At 44.5% G+C, this 18,592-nt stretch overlaps 1 protein-coding gene across 1 annotated transcript in view; it reads right to left on the reverse strand.

Moving 5' to 3' along the window:
• FAM184B (family with sequence similarity 184 member B) overlaps nt 1-18,592 on the reverse strand; it is a 63,310-nt gene that overhangs the window by 31,314 nt on the left and 13,404 nt on the right. Inside the window, exons 2-5 of the mRNA XM_037530548.2 lie at nt 4,218-4,970; nt 3,227-3,362; nt 1,299-1,438; nt 508-714 (exon numbers count right to left, since the gene is read on the reverse strand). Coding sequence (XP_037386445.1) covers nt 508-714; nt 1,299-1,438; nt 3,227-3,362; nt 4,218-4,970 — 1,236 coding nt within the window. The remainder of the gene's footprint in view (nt 1-507; nt 715-1,298; nt 1,439-3,226; nt 3,363-4,217; nt 4,971-18,592) is intronic.

The following is an 18,592-nucleotide window of genomic DNA, read 5'->3' on the forward strand; positions in this document are numbered from 1 at the left end:
AATTGCAATTAAAGTAAATGTAAATAACCATGTGTCTAGTAGCTACCACAATAGTGCAGTTCTGGAGGCAATGAGGAGGGCCCAGGGTGGTGGTGGCAGCAGGTCCTGGGCTCACAGATGCCAGGGGTGTTATAAGTGAGGAGGCTGAGGCCCACGGAATTCCCCACTGCACTGCCCAGGTTAAAGGCCTGGCTGTGGCCACCAAGCTGAGGGCGGCTGCACTGGGATCTGAATCCAGAAAGTGTTGAATTTCCCTACGTTAAATGATGCCATGACACAATTCCACCCGCATCAATGACTCCCGGCCTTAATGACTCACAACTGTCTTAGGAGTCCTGGTTTCCCCCACAAAGACCTGAACTCCTCCTGGTCAGTGAACCAGCTGATATCTATACCCAGCAGGAGCACACTCAGAGCTTGAGAAAGGAAAGGAGAATAAAAGACAAAAGGAAGGGGGTGGAGGAAGGAAAATGAAACCCAGCAGTGCCCCGCAAAGGGGCTTCTCACCTTCTGCAGCTTTTTCCTTTCAGCCTCTACCGAGGAGCGAACCGATTTCATTTCCACCGTGTGTTTCTTGACCAAGTCTTCCAGGCGCTTCACTAGCTGCTCTTTGAGATGTTTCTTCTCCTCCTCTGTCTGGATTTTGATTTTGCGAAGATCTTCTTCATATTGTTGCTTCATATATTCCTTCTCGACACTTGCCTCTTTTTGGGTCTACAAAAAGAAAACGGACCTTGAAAACTGCTGGGGTGGGGGGAGGTGAGGAGCAGAGAATCACCATTCTTTTTGGTACAAAGTTTACGTTTTAGTGTTTATAACCTGATTTTGCTACACGGATCACAAATTATGATAACATTTACAAGACTGTATATTTGATATTCATGGAAGACTTCACTTGAGCCAGGATGGAGAAAGGGCTCTTTGGAGACATGTATTCATCGTTACAGGATCAGCTATTTCAACCCATACCAGAGAGGTCTGTAAAGAATGCTTTGTTTGGACTGGAAACATATTGGGGGCGGGGTGGGGGCGGGGAGATTCTAAGCAAGTTTCCAATTTTCCAGGAGCCAGCGACAAAAAGATGGGAACATTCTGCTATAGTCTCAGCCCCCTAGTTTCAAATGATGTGAAGTTGGCAGGGTGTTGGCTAAAACTTCACTCCTGCATATCCACCCCTGAAAGCGTGGGACCTGCAGGTTCCAAGTCGATCCATCTGCTTGGGGATTGGTCTCCACCTGAAGCTCTTTCCAGGAAAGCCCCCCGTGACTTCTCCACCCCAGGGCTGGGTCAGACACTACCTGTGTTTCTGTGCCTCCTTTCATGCATGGACACTCCTTGGGAAAGGTCTGATCCTGCTGAGGATGAAGACTACCAGCTTCCAAGTCATTTCCTTCTCCCAGGACTTTATTCTCGGAAATGAGCTCCGTCTTCATGTTATCTGCAAGCATAAGCTCCAACATCATTTGGAAGGCCCTTGGCCTTTGCCTGGTGTCTGCGGCTTCCCGCAATTTGGTCCCTATTTTGCAATTCCACTATTTTACCCACCACCTTTCCATGTAATCTTGCTCCCACAGGTGTTCAAGCATGGTCAAGGTGCCCATCTTTGCTCCAGTAATGACCTGATTTTAAATAGCTGAACTTCTCTTCCTTCCAATCTTCAAATATAACCTTTCTGTATTCTAAAAATATTGAACATGTCCCTTGACATGTACACATTCAATAGGAAATATGATAGGAATTTAAAGGATAAGACAAAAAATGAATATAACTAGAACTGCTCATTTTCTTCCCTTATTCCCTGAGATACTCATGTCCTACTTCTGAGACCAGTGCTCTACACCCTCCACACACTTTTGGTTTCAACTACAACCTCTCTTCTCCACACTTTTCCATCCCATAGTGATTTCTACTTTTCTGAATGCTTCAGTCCCTGCTACCTGGTTCACATCTATGATGACAAAGTGTGCCCTGGGCTATAAGGTCACTGTCCCATGAGGTTCCTGGAGGCATAAGTCCACGTTGTACCTCCCAATATCAAGCTGGTCACACTGTAGGTATTCAAGAACTTTCCAATAAGGGAGCCTCCTAGAGGACACTTTAAAATCAGATGTTCTCAGATGCAAATACTGGCTCTCTCACCAACTAGTTGCTTGGCTGGCCTTAAGCTAGCCACTCAACCTTTGTCAGCCTCATTGCTTCACCAGTGAGGTGATTCTGGCAACATCTATGCCACAAAATTATAGGGAAGGTCCACTAGTGTTACTACGAAATGTTGTTAAAAGAATATATCAATGAATGACTGGATTAAGCAGATGTAGTATAGATACACAAAGGAATACTACACAGCTATAAAAAGATGAAATTTTGCCATCTTTGACAACATGGGTGGACCTGTAGGGGGTTATCATAAGTGAAATGACTGAGGAGAAAGACAAATAACAGATGATTTCATTCATGTGTGGAACATAAAAAATAAATCAAAGGAACAGACAAAACCAAAATGAAACAAACACTATAAATTTGACTGCAGACTTGAGATTACCAGAGGGGCAGAGTAGGGGCTGGGAACAAGGAAGGAAGGTGCCCTATGGACTGTAGTCAAAGATTATCGGGGCTTCGCTGGTGATCGTGCTGTGGTAATATACCTCTGAAGAGGTGTGAAACTATACCCAAATCATATGCAGTGTTACTAACATTATGTCAAGGGAAATAATAAGGAAATAAATAAAATGACTTGGTTAAGCATTTTCTGAGCTATGTTTAATAGTCATACTCAGGCACACTTCTCTATTTTATTTCTGACTTTCATGGGAGTGCCTCTAGGGTTCCATAATTAAATATGATGCTGGATATTTATTTGAAATTATGGTGTTTAAAAGATGCCACCTTCTCAATAGTTAGTACTACACAAAAAAAAGAACAAAGTGCTATCTGAGTGTGGGGGAGAAGCAGGTGCTGAGAACGTTAGGTGCTGTGGCCAGCATGGGGGCAAAGTCTTTGAGGGCAAGACGTCCTGTGTATCATGCCTTCACAGATCTGGCCTGTGGCAGCTACCTGGGTCCTGCAGGCATTGGACTCGCCCAACAGGCAGGTCAAATCTAACATCCCAAGCCTCCTACTCTGCCCTTGTGGTTGGGGGATGGTGGACAGCAGCAAGCCCTCCACTCCGCTGTCCACCTAGAAGCCACCTTTTCCTCTGTAAGAAGCCAGAGACAGGGCATCTCACCAGTTTTCTGCATTACGTGACACTCCTGCAGCATCAGTCTGTCCTTGGCCACTGCCAGCTTCTCCCCAAGTTTTTTGGCAGTGCTTTTCAACTCCGAGTTCTCCTGCCGAGCCTCCTTGAGTTGCACATCCAGGTCCTAAACAGACAGGAAGTGACTTGTTTCTCCAGTTTCAGTTCTGAACAGACTTCCCAAGTGCACAGACTTCAGATCTGAAAGGTGGGGACTTGCACAGCATAACCCCGTTTCTCTAGAACTCCATGGCGAGATGTACATTAAAGCCTTCCTCATGCTGTGATGGGCTGTGTGACCTTGGGCAAGTTATTTAACCTTTCTCTAGTGAAGATGAAACGAATAAAATGCCTGGTTCAGAAAAAATGCTCAGGGAGCATGAGAGATATCAGCTGCTGCTACTTTTAGAGATGGGGCTTTGTGGGCCTGTGGGATCACATAACTGATGGGTTAATGGTCTGACTCGCCACATACTCCCAGGCATTCTAACACAGGCAAGTTAATACAGAATGGGCAGGGGCTTTAGAAAGCGGTTGAATTGAATTCAAAAACATAGCTGCGAGTCCAGCTAGGCAGGTTCTCATGCCTCTCAGTTTCATCCTGTCTTGTCATCTGTAAACTGTAAGTGTCTAAGCTTTCCACGCCCAACTCACCAGGGTTCCTGCCTACACAGCTGGTTTTCAGAAATAATTGCTGAATGTAGTTGAACACAGTGGGGATAAAAACATTTGCTTTGGCAGAAGGAAGTGTTTCAGACAGTGCCCGACACATAATAAGGTGTTCACGACAAGGGACCAGGTTAGTGCCCCAAATGAGGAAGACTATGGGTACCTTGCTGGTGGGTGTGGTGAGGTAATAAACATCTGAAGATGTGTGAACCTGGACTTCTGAATCATCTACACAGTGCTGTAAACCAACATCAATGACCTCAAAGAAGAAAATCAGTTTAAAAGGAAAGAAAGGTAGGAGATCTTGCTTTACCTGAATTCTTTCCTTCAGCTTCTGGGCGTACTTTTTCAGGTCACTTATCTTGCGCCCTCTGTGCTCCAGGTCACCTTCCAGCTTCCTGACCTGGGCCTGCAGGGCCGACTCCTGCACCTGGAAGTTCTTGCGGAGGTCGGTCTCCTTCTCCTGCCACTGCCACAGGGCCTCGCTCACAGACCGCTGCATGGCCTGCCGGATGGCCTCGTTCTCCCTCTCGTAGTTGGCCTGCAGCTCCTCGGCCTTCCTGGCGTAGTCCTTGCTCAGCTGCTGGTTCTCGGCCCGCAGTCGCTCCACCTCCAGCAGGACCTCCCGCATCTCGGGGCCGCGGCCCGGCTCTCCCTTTGGATCAGGGCTCTCCTGGGAGAGCCGGCCCCACTGGGGCGCCTCATGGCTAGTCAGGTGGCGGAGCCTCTTCTCGTAGTCGGCTTTGAGCTCCAGCATCTCCTTGGAGAGGGTCAAAACCCGCTCCGCATGCTCGGCCTCCACCCTCAGCTCCCTTTCTTTGGTCTCCAGCCTGCATGAGGCTGACTGGGCGAGTGCCTCCTGGGTGAGCCTCTTCTGCAGCTCCAAGGCGCTCTCCAGGGCCTGGATGCGCTCCCGCAGGGCCTCCTCATCTGCACGGCCCTGTTCCTGCAGGAGCCGGGCCTGGGTCTCTGCCACGGCCATCTGGAGCTCCTCCTGGTGGGCCTCCCTCAGGGCCTCCATGCTGGCCTCGGCCTCGTCCTGGCGGGTGTTCAGTGCATAAATCACCTGCAAGGAAATGCACAGAGCTCAGTCAGTGCGAGGAGAGTGGGTGTGGGTGAGGGCAACCGGACCAGAGAGGTTTCTCCTCCACGGTGGTGACCACGCTGATCCCCACAAACGGCACCTGAGAATATTTGTGTGAAGTGAGGTACTAGAAATTGCCCCCAGGACACACCAGTAAGGGAGCAAGGAAGTGGTGTGAGCAGAGCGAGGTGGTGATACTGTGTAAAGCCCCGGGGAGGGTATCTGAGATAGCATTCCTGGCCGGGATCCCTAGAGTGCCTTGGAAACCCAGTCAGTGCTTAACGCTCTAACTTATTTAGAAAGAACACTTGGGGATGCAAAAATTTAAAACAGTAAAAAGCTTGAAAATAGAATTCAGCTCTATAGTAATAGGATTTTACACCATGACAGAGTAGGATTTACTCCAGGCATGCAACGTTGACTTAACACCTGAACATCAGTCATTGTAACAGACCACATGACTAGAATCAAGGACAAAAGCCACACGATTGTCTCCGAAGACACAGGAGAAGCAGTTGACGAAATCCAACACTCCGTGAAAAAAACATGCACCACACTGGACAGAGAAGGGAACTTCCTCAAACGGATCAAGGGCATCTGGGGACAACAGCACATTACAGGTGAAAGACTGAATATTTCTCCATCACTTCAGGAACAAGACAGGGACACGTGTTGCCCTGTGAAGAAGAGAGTGAAGGAAGGCAGGAGCATGGTGGGTAGCTGAGGAATCAAAATGATATTCTGGCCTGAGCAACAGGAAAATGTTCACTGAATGGGAAAATCTGTAAGCAGACAGGTCTTTGGAAGAAAATCAGAGTTCTATTTTGGACAAAATTAATTGGGTGAAATTAGCCCCAAGCTAACTTTGGGGTGGCAGGACAAGAGATCAGAGGACCCAGGTCTCCGGCAAGGTGGAAGGCCATGCCAGCCAGACAAACCTAATTCTGTCACTCGCAGACAAACCTAATTGTTTGAGCAATACACTTTCCAAATCTTCTCTTTTAAAAGTTGTTCAGGGCCTCCCCTGGTGGCGCAGCGGTTGAGCGCTGGGCTGCGAAGCTGCCCGCAGCCTCTGCAGTGCCGGTTCGATCCCTGGCTGCCCGCGAGGGTCCGACATGGCATGACAGACCTCTCCTGCCACACCCACTGCTCCCCTCAGCAGTGTATTTCATCAGTCTGCCTATTCTGTTCCCTGCTCTGGCTCTGGTGAGTTCTCTTACCCTCCACACTTCTGACTGTACCCAGTGCTTGTATAAATAAATAAATAAATAAATAAATAAATAAATAAATAAATAAATAAATAAATAAATCTTAAAAAAAAAAAGTTATTCAATTATTATACTTCTTGCAACCTTGTTTTTCTGTAAAAAAAAAAAAAGAAAGACAAACAACCCAGCTTTTGTTCTTTTGAGGATTAAATAGGATCACATCTCTTGGGTGTCTGGCACTTAAGGGGTCTTCATTAGCTTTTTCTTCCTTCTCTCCTCTCAGCCTATTCCATCAAAAGGACACATCCCTTGTTTTTGGAGACACAGTCTGTTCTCCTTCCCCCGTGTCTGAAATTGCTGAAATTTTGAGCAGACCCACCGTCTTCTGGGTTTCGTGTCTTGGCGCGCACTTGGCAACACCTCCTACCACTGATTGACACTTGCTTTCTTTTGCTTGTCACCTACTAAACAGACACATCAGAGTGACTGGCCCAAGCCTCATTTATAAATCCACCTCCTTGGGAGGAGGCTGACTTCAGAAACCATCAAGGGACATGAATAATTCACAGCCAAATGAAATATGACCAAGTTCGAAGTCTTCCCAAGAGCTTTAGAGATCCACTGCTAATGGTTTGACTTTGGAGAAAATTTCAGCAGGGGGCCTGTTAGGGTTGTTGAGGTTGATTATTGTAGGTATAACAAATCTATAATTAATGCATTATGAGCATCAGATCAGATTCAGAGGAAAGTTTGCATCAAGTCTAGGAGCAGGAATCAGAAGTGAAATGGGAAAGGAAAAAAGTAATACTTGTTGAGTGCCCAGGGTATAACTTCACTGGACCAGGTGATTTGTATACTATTTTTCAATTACTTGAAAATCACAATTTGCCTAACAACAAAGTGGAGTTCACACCTATCTTACAGACGGAAAAACTGACATTGGGTCATGTAGGGATGCTACAGTATGCTGTTTAGAAGAGGCACCAGACCCTGCTGGCCTGGATTTAAATTGTAGCTCCACCTCTTTCTAGCTGTGTGACCTTGGGTAAGTTATTGAGCCTCTCTGATTCTCAGTCACCTAATGTCTGGCATGGAGAGAGCAGTAATTACCACATAGATTTGTTTGGAGAGAAAAATGACATCATGAACCTAAAACCCTGAACAATATTCCTGGCACAAACACTTAGGAAATGCCATCTGTTATTATTTTTACCATTATTAATATTATTGCCTATAAGATTATGCTAAAATAATGTTAAAAAATAATGCTAAAAAAAGCACAGATGCAGGGAATGAAGCCCAAATCCTTCCAGATCCAAAATTAAAAGACATAGAACTATGAGTTTTGTTTAAAAAAAAAAAAAGCAGCTGGCAACATTCATTCAGTTATTTTTGCAGCATTTACTGCAGTGTTAGGCACAGGAAAAATCAAACAAATAAGATCATTCTGTTGAAGGGCCAGCAGAATGTGGCAGGTCACATTATTTGTCCATATTATTTTCCCTTCCTCGCTGTGTACCTCCTCATCTATGCACAGCATTAACTCTTCTTCCCTTTTAGGCATAGGTGTGTGACTTGCTATGGCCAATGGCATGTGAGTGGACTTGTTACAAACAGAGGCCATACATGCGTCCATGTGTTAGACTTGCCCTATTGTGCTTTCATCATCTACAATGAAAAAGAACATGCAGGGTAACCTCAGGTGCTAGAATGAGAGATATGTGGACCCCAGCCCAACCCCTGGAGTTAGCCTGGCTCATCCAAGCCCAGCAGAGAGCAGCCAACCTCAGAGACACTTTTGGGGGGGGTGGGTGGAGGGAGGGGAGGGATTGGGGTCAAAATGGGGGGGTTGAAATTGTATGGGGAATATAAAAATAAAATTTATTATAAAAAAATAAAAATTAAAAAAAAAAAGAAATGAACCACTGTCCCTGCAGGCCACTGAGGTTTGAGAGTTGTTTGTTATACAGCACTATTGCAGGAAAGCCTAACTAATACAGAGAGAGAGAGGCGAGTATGCCAACATTAATACATTTATGGGTATTTAATGTGCTTTGCTAGAAGTCTTTTCTTTATGCCAGGCATAAAGAAAAGCACAAGGGAGGGAATGAACTCATTGTTCATCCCTTTTCTTTCCTGCCTCATCATTATTGGATCAACTTCATCAACATTTCAATGTACTTTAATTTTTATCATTAATAAAAACCTTCTTTTGATCTCACCTCCAATTTCTATACTCCTTTATTGCAAATTCCTCAAGCACTGTGTTTATATCCATTGCCACTAATTTCTCATCTCTCCTCCCCTGAGCCTTCTCCAATCATGCTTTCAGCCTTAGCCACCAAAACAGGTGGTCATTCTTTCACTAATGAACTTCCCTGATTACCCAGAAATCCTTGTTGTGGCCATATCTTTCCCTGCCTGTGTTTCTCCATGTCGCTTTTATCTGACATGTTATAAATTTAACATTAACATGGAGAGCTTTTTGCTTATTTGTATTTTGAGCTATATGCAGGTAGGTTTTTTTTTTTTTATCAGTTATATCTATAATAGAGCCCAGAATAGTGCCTGACATGTGGAAAGGACTCTGGGAATATTTGAATGACTGAAATATCTTTTTATCCTAACAGAAAAGTGTAGGGTAAGGAAAATGTCGGGCTTTTCTGCCCTTCCGCCATCAGGATAGATGATGGATCCTTGTCCTGAATGCATGCCTGATGGCGGGCGCCTGGAATAGGGTGTGGGCATGGGTGGATGGGATTCAGCTGAGTTAGGACTGTGCTTTTTAGGGGCGGTGTCACGGGGGGACGCCAGCAGTCCCAGCCAGCAGCAGCAGAACCCGAAAGAGAAGCCGAGAAGCAGCAGAACGAACGCTAGAGAGCCCAGATAGAGTGAAGACTTGCTGGGGGCTGGGAGGCCTGCACCCCTACCTGCCATATGCCTGGTGAACCCCCAAATAAAACACCTGCAAAACTACTGAGGACTCTGACTCCTCCTTTACCCGGTCTGCATGGGATCAGAAAACCTGCACCGTGCCCTAGTCCTGCCCCCTACAAAAAGCATCAAAGGACAAAGGATACTTAAGTTGGGTTTGGAAAGATGAGCAAAGTCAGCTAGGTAGACAGAAAGGGGAGGAGAATACAGATGGGGGAGAGTATGAGGAGCAGGAAATAGCAGAGCATGGAATAAAGTAGACTACAAGGGGACATCTAAGGGAGTCCTCCTGGCCAGAGCCAGGGGAGGGGTGTGGCCAGGAAGGGGCAGGCAGCATGACCCAGCACTGGCCAAGTAGGCAGAGGTCAGACAGTGTTTGGCAGCTGTGTTAAGGAGTTTGGGCTTTATCTTGTTTACACGGCACATGGCGATCTTGCAGACTCCCTCGCCTTACCCCAGAGATCACCCCGTCACAGGTCTCAGGGGAGGCCAGGATCTGCATTTTTAACATTCAATTGCTTGAGAACTCAGACTCTGAAATAAGATGGATGCATACTTTGGGGGAACTGTGGTTCATGTGTCAGGCAGGAAGATTTTCTTCTAAGATTCTGCCTCTCTAGAGTAATGGGGAATACAACTCTTTGTCAATTTGACTGGGCTATGGGTGCCTGAATATGTGGTTAAACATTATTCTGGGTGTGTCTGTTAAACTATTTCTGGATAAGAGTAACACTGCAACTGGTAGGCTGAGTGGAACAGATTGCCTGCCCCAACGTGGGTGGGTTTCACACAATCCATTAAAAACTGAACAGAACAAAAGGCCTGGCCAGGGAGAATGTACTCTCTTTGAGCGTTGAGCTGAGACAGCATTTTCTATCCTCAGAGGAGTAGGGCATGAGTTCCACTGGGCCTCAGCACTCAAATTTGTTGAATGAATGAAATATCTCTCCAGACTAGGACTAGGATTTTCACCCCCAGCTCTCATGGGTCTCCAGTTTACAGACCACAGATTGTAGGACAATCGCGTGAGCTAATTCCTTATAAGAAATCTTTCATCTGTCTATCCTACTAGATCCTTCTCCGCAGAACCCTATCACCCTCTCTATTCTTTTCCTATAAGCTTTGAAGTCCTGATAGAAGGGGGCAGCGAGGGGACTGCAGGAGGCAGAAGATGAGCTTAGGGAGGGGCATAGGCTGGAGCTAGAGCAGAGAAGGGCTCCACAGCTACCAGCAAGGGTGAGTGGCAGGGCCGCTGGCCGAGCATGAGGCTGCAGGGACTCACCAGCTTCCATGACTGAGGGGGTGTCCAGGCCACCTGTTGTGCCAAAATAGCAGGCACGGGGCAGGTTCTCTCTCAATTCGAGCAGACAGGTAAAGGAGAGTCCAGAGTCCTCAGTGGCTTTTTCAGGCTTTAATGATCATTCTATGCCAACTGTAGTGCGGCAACCAGGTGCAGGGCAGGCAGAGGGCTGGGGGCCAGGAGGCCACAAATCTGTATGCTTTTCTCTTTGGGCTGTCTCTGGCCTTCTCTCGTGCTCGCTTTCTCTCTCAGCCGTCGCTCGTGTCCTGTCATAGCCCTTCTGCTGTCATAGCCGTTCTCTGTGTGATGCCACCCTTATAGCCTCAGTCTCCAGGCCCAGGCATGCACATATGTGTGCCCACACCATACTCCAGGTGTCCACAATCAGGTGTGTGTGCCCCAAGCCCACGTTTCCAAGCGCTTCCTGCACTGGCACAATCAAGGCCGCAGGTGGTAGCCACAAAGGCCAGCGGAGTAAATGCCTGACCATCTTCATCTACCCCACACCACCCCACTCTGGAAGAATCAATCCTGGAATGCCAGAGCAGGCACAGGCCAACACCACTGCCCTAGTCACCCCCTTGTGTGCAGAAGGCAGCCCAACCTTCCTGACACCAAGTCAGAATAGGGGAGTAGCTCCATCTAAGAAGGAAGTCCTAAATTGGAGTGCTGAGACACGTGGGAGGGCAGAGGCACGGTAGCTGCCGCCCCTTCCTTTATGGAAATGGACTGAACAGGTCTTGAATAAGGCTGGACTCCTGCAAGCAAATGGGCTCCAAATGGATTTCTTGATGGAGTCCAAGACGCTAATTAAATCTCCCCATCACCCACCAGAGAGCTGTTGCTAGGCACCTGGTTGCACATGGCATGGAGCCGCCAGGCATAAGCTTCTGAGCAACTGAAAACCCAAATGTCTCCCCAAGCAATTTAGACTGGAGGGCGAGGGCGGAACCTGTGGAAGGCTCTTAATTAGAGCTCCTCCTCCCACACTCACACACCTGCCTGCCTGCTAGGGCGTGTCACCGCTACATAACACGGGGCACCTAGGAAGGGACCATTTTGTCCTTCAAATGTTGAATGTCTTGTATACAGCTTTTTGGAAAGCAAAGCAAAGGGTAGCCCCCTTCCTCAGCCAGCCGGTCAGCAGATATTCATGTGAGCGAGTGGGATGTCTTTTGTGAATAAAAGCAGTATCAAAAAAAGAAAGGAGTAGGATCAAAACAGGGGTGGGAAGCGCACAAGGGACCATGGTGATGGTTCACTGGTGAATGGGTGGTGGGAATTTCTGGGACTATAAACCAAGAGGAAAATGCATACATTGTACAAAAATGAAGAATGAATGATATAAAATATATATAAAATTAAAAAATTAAAAAATAAATAAAATTCTAAGAAAAAAATCTACACATATCGAGTTACTATGTTGTGCAGCTGAAACTAATATGTTATATGTCAATTATACCTTAATAAAAAAGAAAAAGAAATCTGAACACCACTTACAGGTAATATTTAACAGAACTATTTTAACAGAAAAGTAAAAAGTTGGGAGCATCCAACTTTATCACCAGCACACCAGGGAAGTCGTACGAACTCAAAAGCAGAACTAGCAGTTCTTTGGGTTCACCTACTTAGATGATGATTTTCCCAACTTAAATTCTGAAAGCAGGTGCCGTGTGCCCATCTAGATAGACATGCACACCCATTTGTTCCATATAGGCAACAAAACAATGAATGTTCACATTTTTACAACATAGCTTTGCAAGGCAAACCTCACAACACAGAAGAAATACATTGGCTCCCCCATTCCAAATGGAACTTCATTTCCTCTGTTGTTGTGGAGGGTGGGGGTGGCAGGGAAATCTCTTGAAACATTTTTTAATCCACTTATTGCATGTTCTGCCCTATCCTCAGATAAATAGTATGATTCAAGCTAGATACTCTTGTCTAAACCACACCTTAGCAAAACGGAATGATCCATTTATGGCCCTTGGGCCATCTTTGCCACATCTTCCCAACCATGGCTGACTTCGTTTTTGTACTTATATAATATTGATATGCTACTGTGCCATGAACCCAAATGTGTCTGACTTTAAAATCTTAATTCTCTCTATTGTAACACAGAGTCCCGAGCCTAAGACGCCATCCGCTGGGTTAAGGCAGGCAGGCTGAACTTCCTGGGCAGAACTAGCCCTCAAGTAGTCACACCATTTGGCCCACCTGGGGAGGGTGGCTTCTTCCCTCTGTTGATTTCCTGGTGTGTCTCTGCCCTATTCCTACCTCCCTTCCTTGACCACAGTGCACGGAAGTCCTCCCTCCAGACAGAGAAATTGCAAGCCCTCTCCCCTTAGCTACCCTCTACAAGTTCTTTCTTCCTGTGTGAAGATCTGGAAAGAGATGTGATTTTTTTTTTAATCTACTTCCTTTTTTTTTTCTTAAAGAGGTTAGGGGAAATTTATCCCATCCCTCTCTGCTCCCCCATAATATCTACCCATGCCTTGTTGGTCCCCTTAACACACCATACCATGGACTGAGGTGGAGATGCCTATTTGTGTTGGGAAAGGCAAACTCACAAGCAGAATCTTTTGACCTCAAATCCAGTTACATTAGATTGGCCTTGGCATTGATCTGAAGAACATGAAACCATCGACTCAAAAATTCAATGCTCGGTGATGTTTATTGCAGCATTATTTGCAATAGCTAAGACAGAGAAGCAAGTCAATTGCCCAACAACAGAGGACTGGGTCAAGAAGATGTAGTACATTCATACTGTTCAGCTCTAAGGAGCCATGCAATGTCACCATTTACAGCAAAATGGCGGGAATTGGAGAGAATGATGTGTACTAAAGTAAGAATGACAAAGACAAATACGGGATGTTTTCATATAGATGAGTAAAACAGGGATTCATAACAGATGAAGTGACAAAGCAAAATAATTATAACCTGGCAGACACTCATAAACAAGGTAAGGTTTCTGAGTTAAAGAGGAAGGGGGAGGGGAAGGAAGGGCCAATGTGGTATAGAGGATGTTGGTGGGGAGGGGGGGTACTTAAAAAAATATACAGCTTTGGTCCTAAACACTTTCTTACGTAGAGCCCAAGAGCCCACAGGCTGTATGGGGTCTACGGCCTGGTGTGGGAATAGCGTTCCCTGGCATAATGTGTGTGCCTTTGCTCTGATCAGCCTCTGATCAGCCCTCAGGCACAGCGCCAGCTTCCAGCATTTCAGACACTGCAGGGTGGGGAGGAGTCCTTCAGCTGCACAACTTCCCTCTACGGGCAGCTGGGCATTCCCTCACTAGTGGTGGGGACAAGCTCACCGCTCTTCCTCTTCTCATCGTGGGTGAAGTGTCCCATGCAGTGCACTGCGTTTTCCTTGATGACTTCAAAACCAAGACACAGGGGGCAGAAGGGCTTAGACCCCCCACTCCTGGTGGCTGGAACAGTGATGATCTTTGCATCCTCTCTGTACCTGGAGTCCCCTCTTTGGCGTGGCACTGGTGGCTAACCAGTGCACCACTGGTGTCCTGCTTAGTTTATTCCAAGAATCTCAAGTTTTAGCAGGTAGCCTACTAACATACTTTCTCTTCCAGACTCTCTTGCAGCTGGTTGTGGCTACATGGCTAAGATCTACTTCATGATGGGTTAGCAAGAGCATTAGGTGGGCTTCCTGGAAGTTTCCTTAAATGGGAGGGAAAGCCCCATTTTCACCCCTCTCCTCTCCGACAGTTGTCCTGAGGATGAGGTCTACAGCTTGCCTGGCTTCCAAACCAACCTGCAACCGTGTGCCTCTGGTCCTCTTTTATGCACTACAGGAAAAACTTCTAATTTGTTTGGATTTTTCTGCTCCATGTAGCAGAACCTACTCCTAAGTCATAAAAAGTGCTGATGTCTTGCTCTCTTCTCTAGAGTCATGGTTAAAGAAGTTTCAGGCAGACTGCATCGACGATAATGGTCCCAATAGGCGACAGCGTCTGTGTGCAGCAGCTGTGCCATCTCGGCTCGTGTAATTACACCCTATGACACTGGCACAACAACACACCTGATGAATATTTGCTAAACCATTGAGCCATGCATTACTCAGAAAGTGTCCCCTTCAGAAGCTGTACCTTGCACAGTGCCAGGCACAACACAGGTGCTCATGAGAAATGGCTGATGAATCCTAAACCAATGTGTATATATTCAACAGACCACACCACAAAGCAAGCACAAAATGAATATTATGTACACATGCATGAAACTCATATAGATATTTATGGCTCAGGGAATATTTTAAAAATCATTTTATTTTCATTGTAAAAGTAATACATTATCAAAGTAAAAAATAAATCAAAAGAACCACAGTTTAAAAAACTTCTCCTAATTAAAATGTCCTGTATTTTATTTTATTATTTTTTAAAGATTTATTTTTATTTATTTATGCATACAAGAGCTGGGGTGTAGGCCAGAGTTGAGGGAGATGAGGATTCACCAGAGACAGAGTGGGGAACAGAAAAGGCAGATCTACTGAAATACACTGCTGAGGGGAGCAGCAGGTGAGACGGGAGAGGTCTCCTGCGCCATGTGTGTCAGCTCCCTGGCTGGGAATCCAACTCTTACCATAGTGAATGGTGACAGCTTGATAGCACTGAGACTTTAATCCCTGCGCCACCAGGGAGGCCAAAATGTCCTTTATTTAAAAAGAGAGTACATATATCCTATAATTTTAGGGGGTCCATGTGCATTTGATGTGCATCTATAAGACTTATACATAATATGGACTCTAATTCAGGTTCCCCTAAGGTAAGAAAACAGGAAGCAAGAGATGAGAAAAGAAAGAAGCCTCAACAGAAACACATCTAAAAATTGAAAGGTCAGCATAAATGATAGATTCTGCATTTGTTGTCGTGAACATATTGAGCTTAAATAAGCATGATTACGTATCTTACAAAACATCAAAAGACGAATAATATCACCTGTATCCGCACAAGTATGAAGAAACAGACACATCAGCATTCTGGTCTGCTTCCTGCCACGTTGCTTTTATATGTAAATATTTTAAGGTATTTATTTAAAAAATTGTGTTCATGGTATGTATTCAATTTCATTTTCTCACTTTTATATTTGCCATTAGAAGTGGTTTTTTCTTCATAAATATCTACATAAATGGTTAATGTAGACATAAAATTTCATCATGTACTGCAATCATATTTTATTACTACATATACTTATTGTTGGAAGTTCAAGTTATTTCCAATGTTTTCCTACAAATAATGCTGCTTAGAATAAAGGTTTGCATTAGTGCTCTTTTCATATTTCAGATTGTTCCCTTAGGATGGATTCTCAGAAGAGAAGGAAGGTACATGACCATGTTTAAGAGCCATCATATTGTCAAACTGCTTTTGAGGACAGAGGGACCATTGCAGATGGTCTCCAGCTTAAATCCTGTTGCTTCACCACAACTTCACCATGACTGTGTTTCTGCTTCCTTAATCTTTATAAGTCTGTTGGTAAAAATTGTTGATTTACAAAACTACCATGAGATACCATCTTACACCAGTGAGAATGGCACATATTAAAAAAACTAGCAACAGCAAATGTTGGCGAGGTTGTGGAGAAAAAGGAACTCTTCTACACTGTTGGTGGGAGTGCAAACTGGTCCAACCACTATGGAGAGCTGTGTGGAGATTTCTGGACCTACTAAACATAGAGCTTCCATATGATCCAGCAATTCCACTCCTAGGTATTTACCCAAAGGGCACAGAAACATCCATTCCAAAGAGCACCTGCACCCCTATGTTTATAGCAGCACTGTTTACAATAGCTAAGCTTTGGAAACAACCCAAATGCCCAAAAATAGATGACTGGATCAAGAAGATGTGGTACATATACACCATGGAATATTACTCAGCATTCAAAAAAGATAAACACAGGCAATTTGCAGCAACATGGATGGCGCTGGAAGGGATCATGCTCAGCGAAATAAGCCAGAAAGAAAAAGAAAAATACCGGATGGTCTCACTCATAGCAGGAATCTAGAAAACTTAAATAAGGGACCAGGAAAATGAATAACTATAAGAAAGTGAAAATCAAAATCAACAAAAAACTATGAACCAGAGACACTTTTTGGGGGGTGGGGGCCGGGAGGGGAGGGATTGGGGTCAGAATGGGGCGTTTGCAATTGTATGGGGGAATATAAAATAAAATTTATTATTTAAAAAAAAAAGAATGCTGACAGCAAATAATAAAAAAAAAAATAAAAGTTCACTATAGCAAAAGTAAAAAAAAAAAAAAATTGTTGATTTACTTCCTATGGTCTTATTTTAATCCCATGAACCTTGACTCCCAGAGTAGCCAGTCAGCATCGATCACAGATGTAGAAGACATAGGATAATACACTTGACAACTATTCATAAATGTCATTTTATCTTTCAGTTAAAGAGGCTGAATGATGGGAAAAGTCCTGGAAAGGGTGGCTGGCTGGGCGAGTGAATGTTACAGATGATGGTGGGGGAAACTTGGTAGATGAACACAAGAATAACAACAATCCTTCGGTTCGTTGCTCTGTTCACAGAGCCGTGTTCTTAAAGTGGAAGGAAACTGTGGAGATCTCAGCAAGCCAAAACTCTTATTAGGTGTGGCTCCATTTCATGGGCTGTGTGGTAGACAAGCACCCCAAAATTAGACCTCAGGAGGACAGCCAGGTGTCCCAACAGTTTGCTACACCAAATTTGCAAATGTTATTTAAAGAAAAAGAGAAAAATATTTTCTACAAGACAGGTATGTAAATAAGAATGATAACGAATTCCCAAATTGATAAATGGCTGTACTCACAAATCAACCGTCATTACTGAGAGGGGGAACAAAAAACCAAAAACTTGGCTTATACTGAATGCAAGAAAACTGTCCTTGTTAAGATGAAAGACAATGAGATGAAAGCAATGCAGCTGTTTCCACTGGGGTGTGCCTGCAGTGACACCTGAATTCCTCTCCTAACCTCAGCTTTGTCCCTGAAAGTAGCAGCGATTTCTTCCTCTGCTCACAGGGTTCTATCTTGCTTGTATGGGCTTCAGTTAGCAATACTGAGATGCCCCTTCAATTTGATAGCTGAGCTTTTGGTGCAGCTTCCTCCTACCATTTTATCCTCCCCTTCTCACCACATTGGGGCTCCCCCTGTGGATCCCCTATACTCCACATGGTCCCCTCCATGCCCATCAGAATCCATTTGTCTCCTAATCTGTCAGGAGTCATGTCAAGTTATTCCTAAACCTGTATTAGCATAAAAATTATCTTGAACATGTTTCAGGAATAAATAGCTTCTAAGACCAGGTTTTTATGAAAGCAGTCTTAAAACTCTCAGTACGTATTTTTTACTCAAATGAAAAAGTAAAATGTACTGAAAGGTGATACACTACTTTTCGAATATCTATAAGGCCATTTTTCCACATTCTTACTTAGATCAGTTCTGCTATTGTGAATAATTTCCACAATCAAGTAATTCAGCAAAAAAAAGATTATTAAATGCTGGAATGGGTTGCTGAGAGAGGTTGTCACTCTGCAAGTCTTTAAAAATTGACTAGGATTAAAATATATAATTCACTAGCTTTCCTGATTATTAAAAAATAAGCTGCTGAAAAAGGGGAAGGATGAACAATCTCATCTCAATCGATACCCTCGGCAAGCAGTGTCTCCAAACACCATTTCCTACTAATAAGAAATAAGGCTGCTTGGGTCAATGGCTGATCCCAGATTTGCAGCAGGAAGGGTTGAAGATGGCCCTAAAATATTTTCTTATAGCAAGGAAGGAAAAAGGAGAGAAGCTGTCAAAGGTTATAGGGGTCATTTCAAAGGACCATGGAGCCAACACTTGAATATCAAAGATGCACATCAATATGAACAATACTGGCAATGGATTGAAACATATTAAATCCATAAATTTATAGTGATGTGCTCCTCCCAAAAAAAAAAAAAAGCACATTGGTCATCTCTGGGGGGTGTCAGGGGAAAAAAACCTTAATTTTTTAATGTAGATAATCAAGATATATAGTAAGCATTTGTTTTGCTTTTCCACTGTGAACTGTACCACCAGAAAACAAGATCAGTGATGAATAGTTTTTCTTAGTAGAATTTTAACTGTGACACCAAGATGAAATAATAGAATTTATAAATTATTAATACCGCAAAAAG

The sequence above is a fragment of the Talpa occidentalis genome, unplaced genomic scaffold (assembly GCF_014898055.3).
Source record: "Talpa occidentalis isolate TD23 unplaced genomic scaffold, MPIMG_talOcc4v2.1 talOcc4.6, whole genome shotgun sequence".
Lineage (NCBI taxonomy): Eukaryota > Metazoa > Chordata > Mammalia > Eulipotyphla > Talpidae > Talpa > Talpa occidentalis.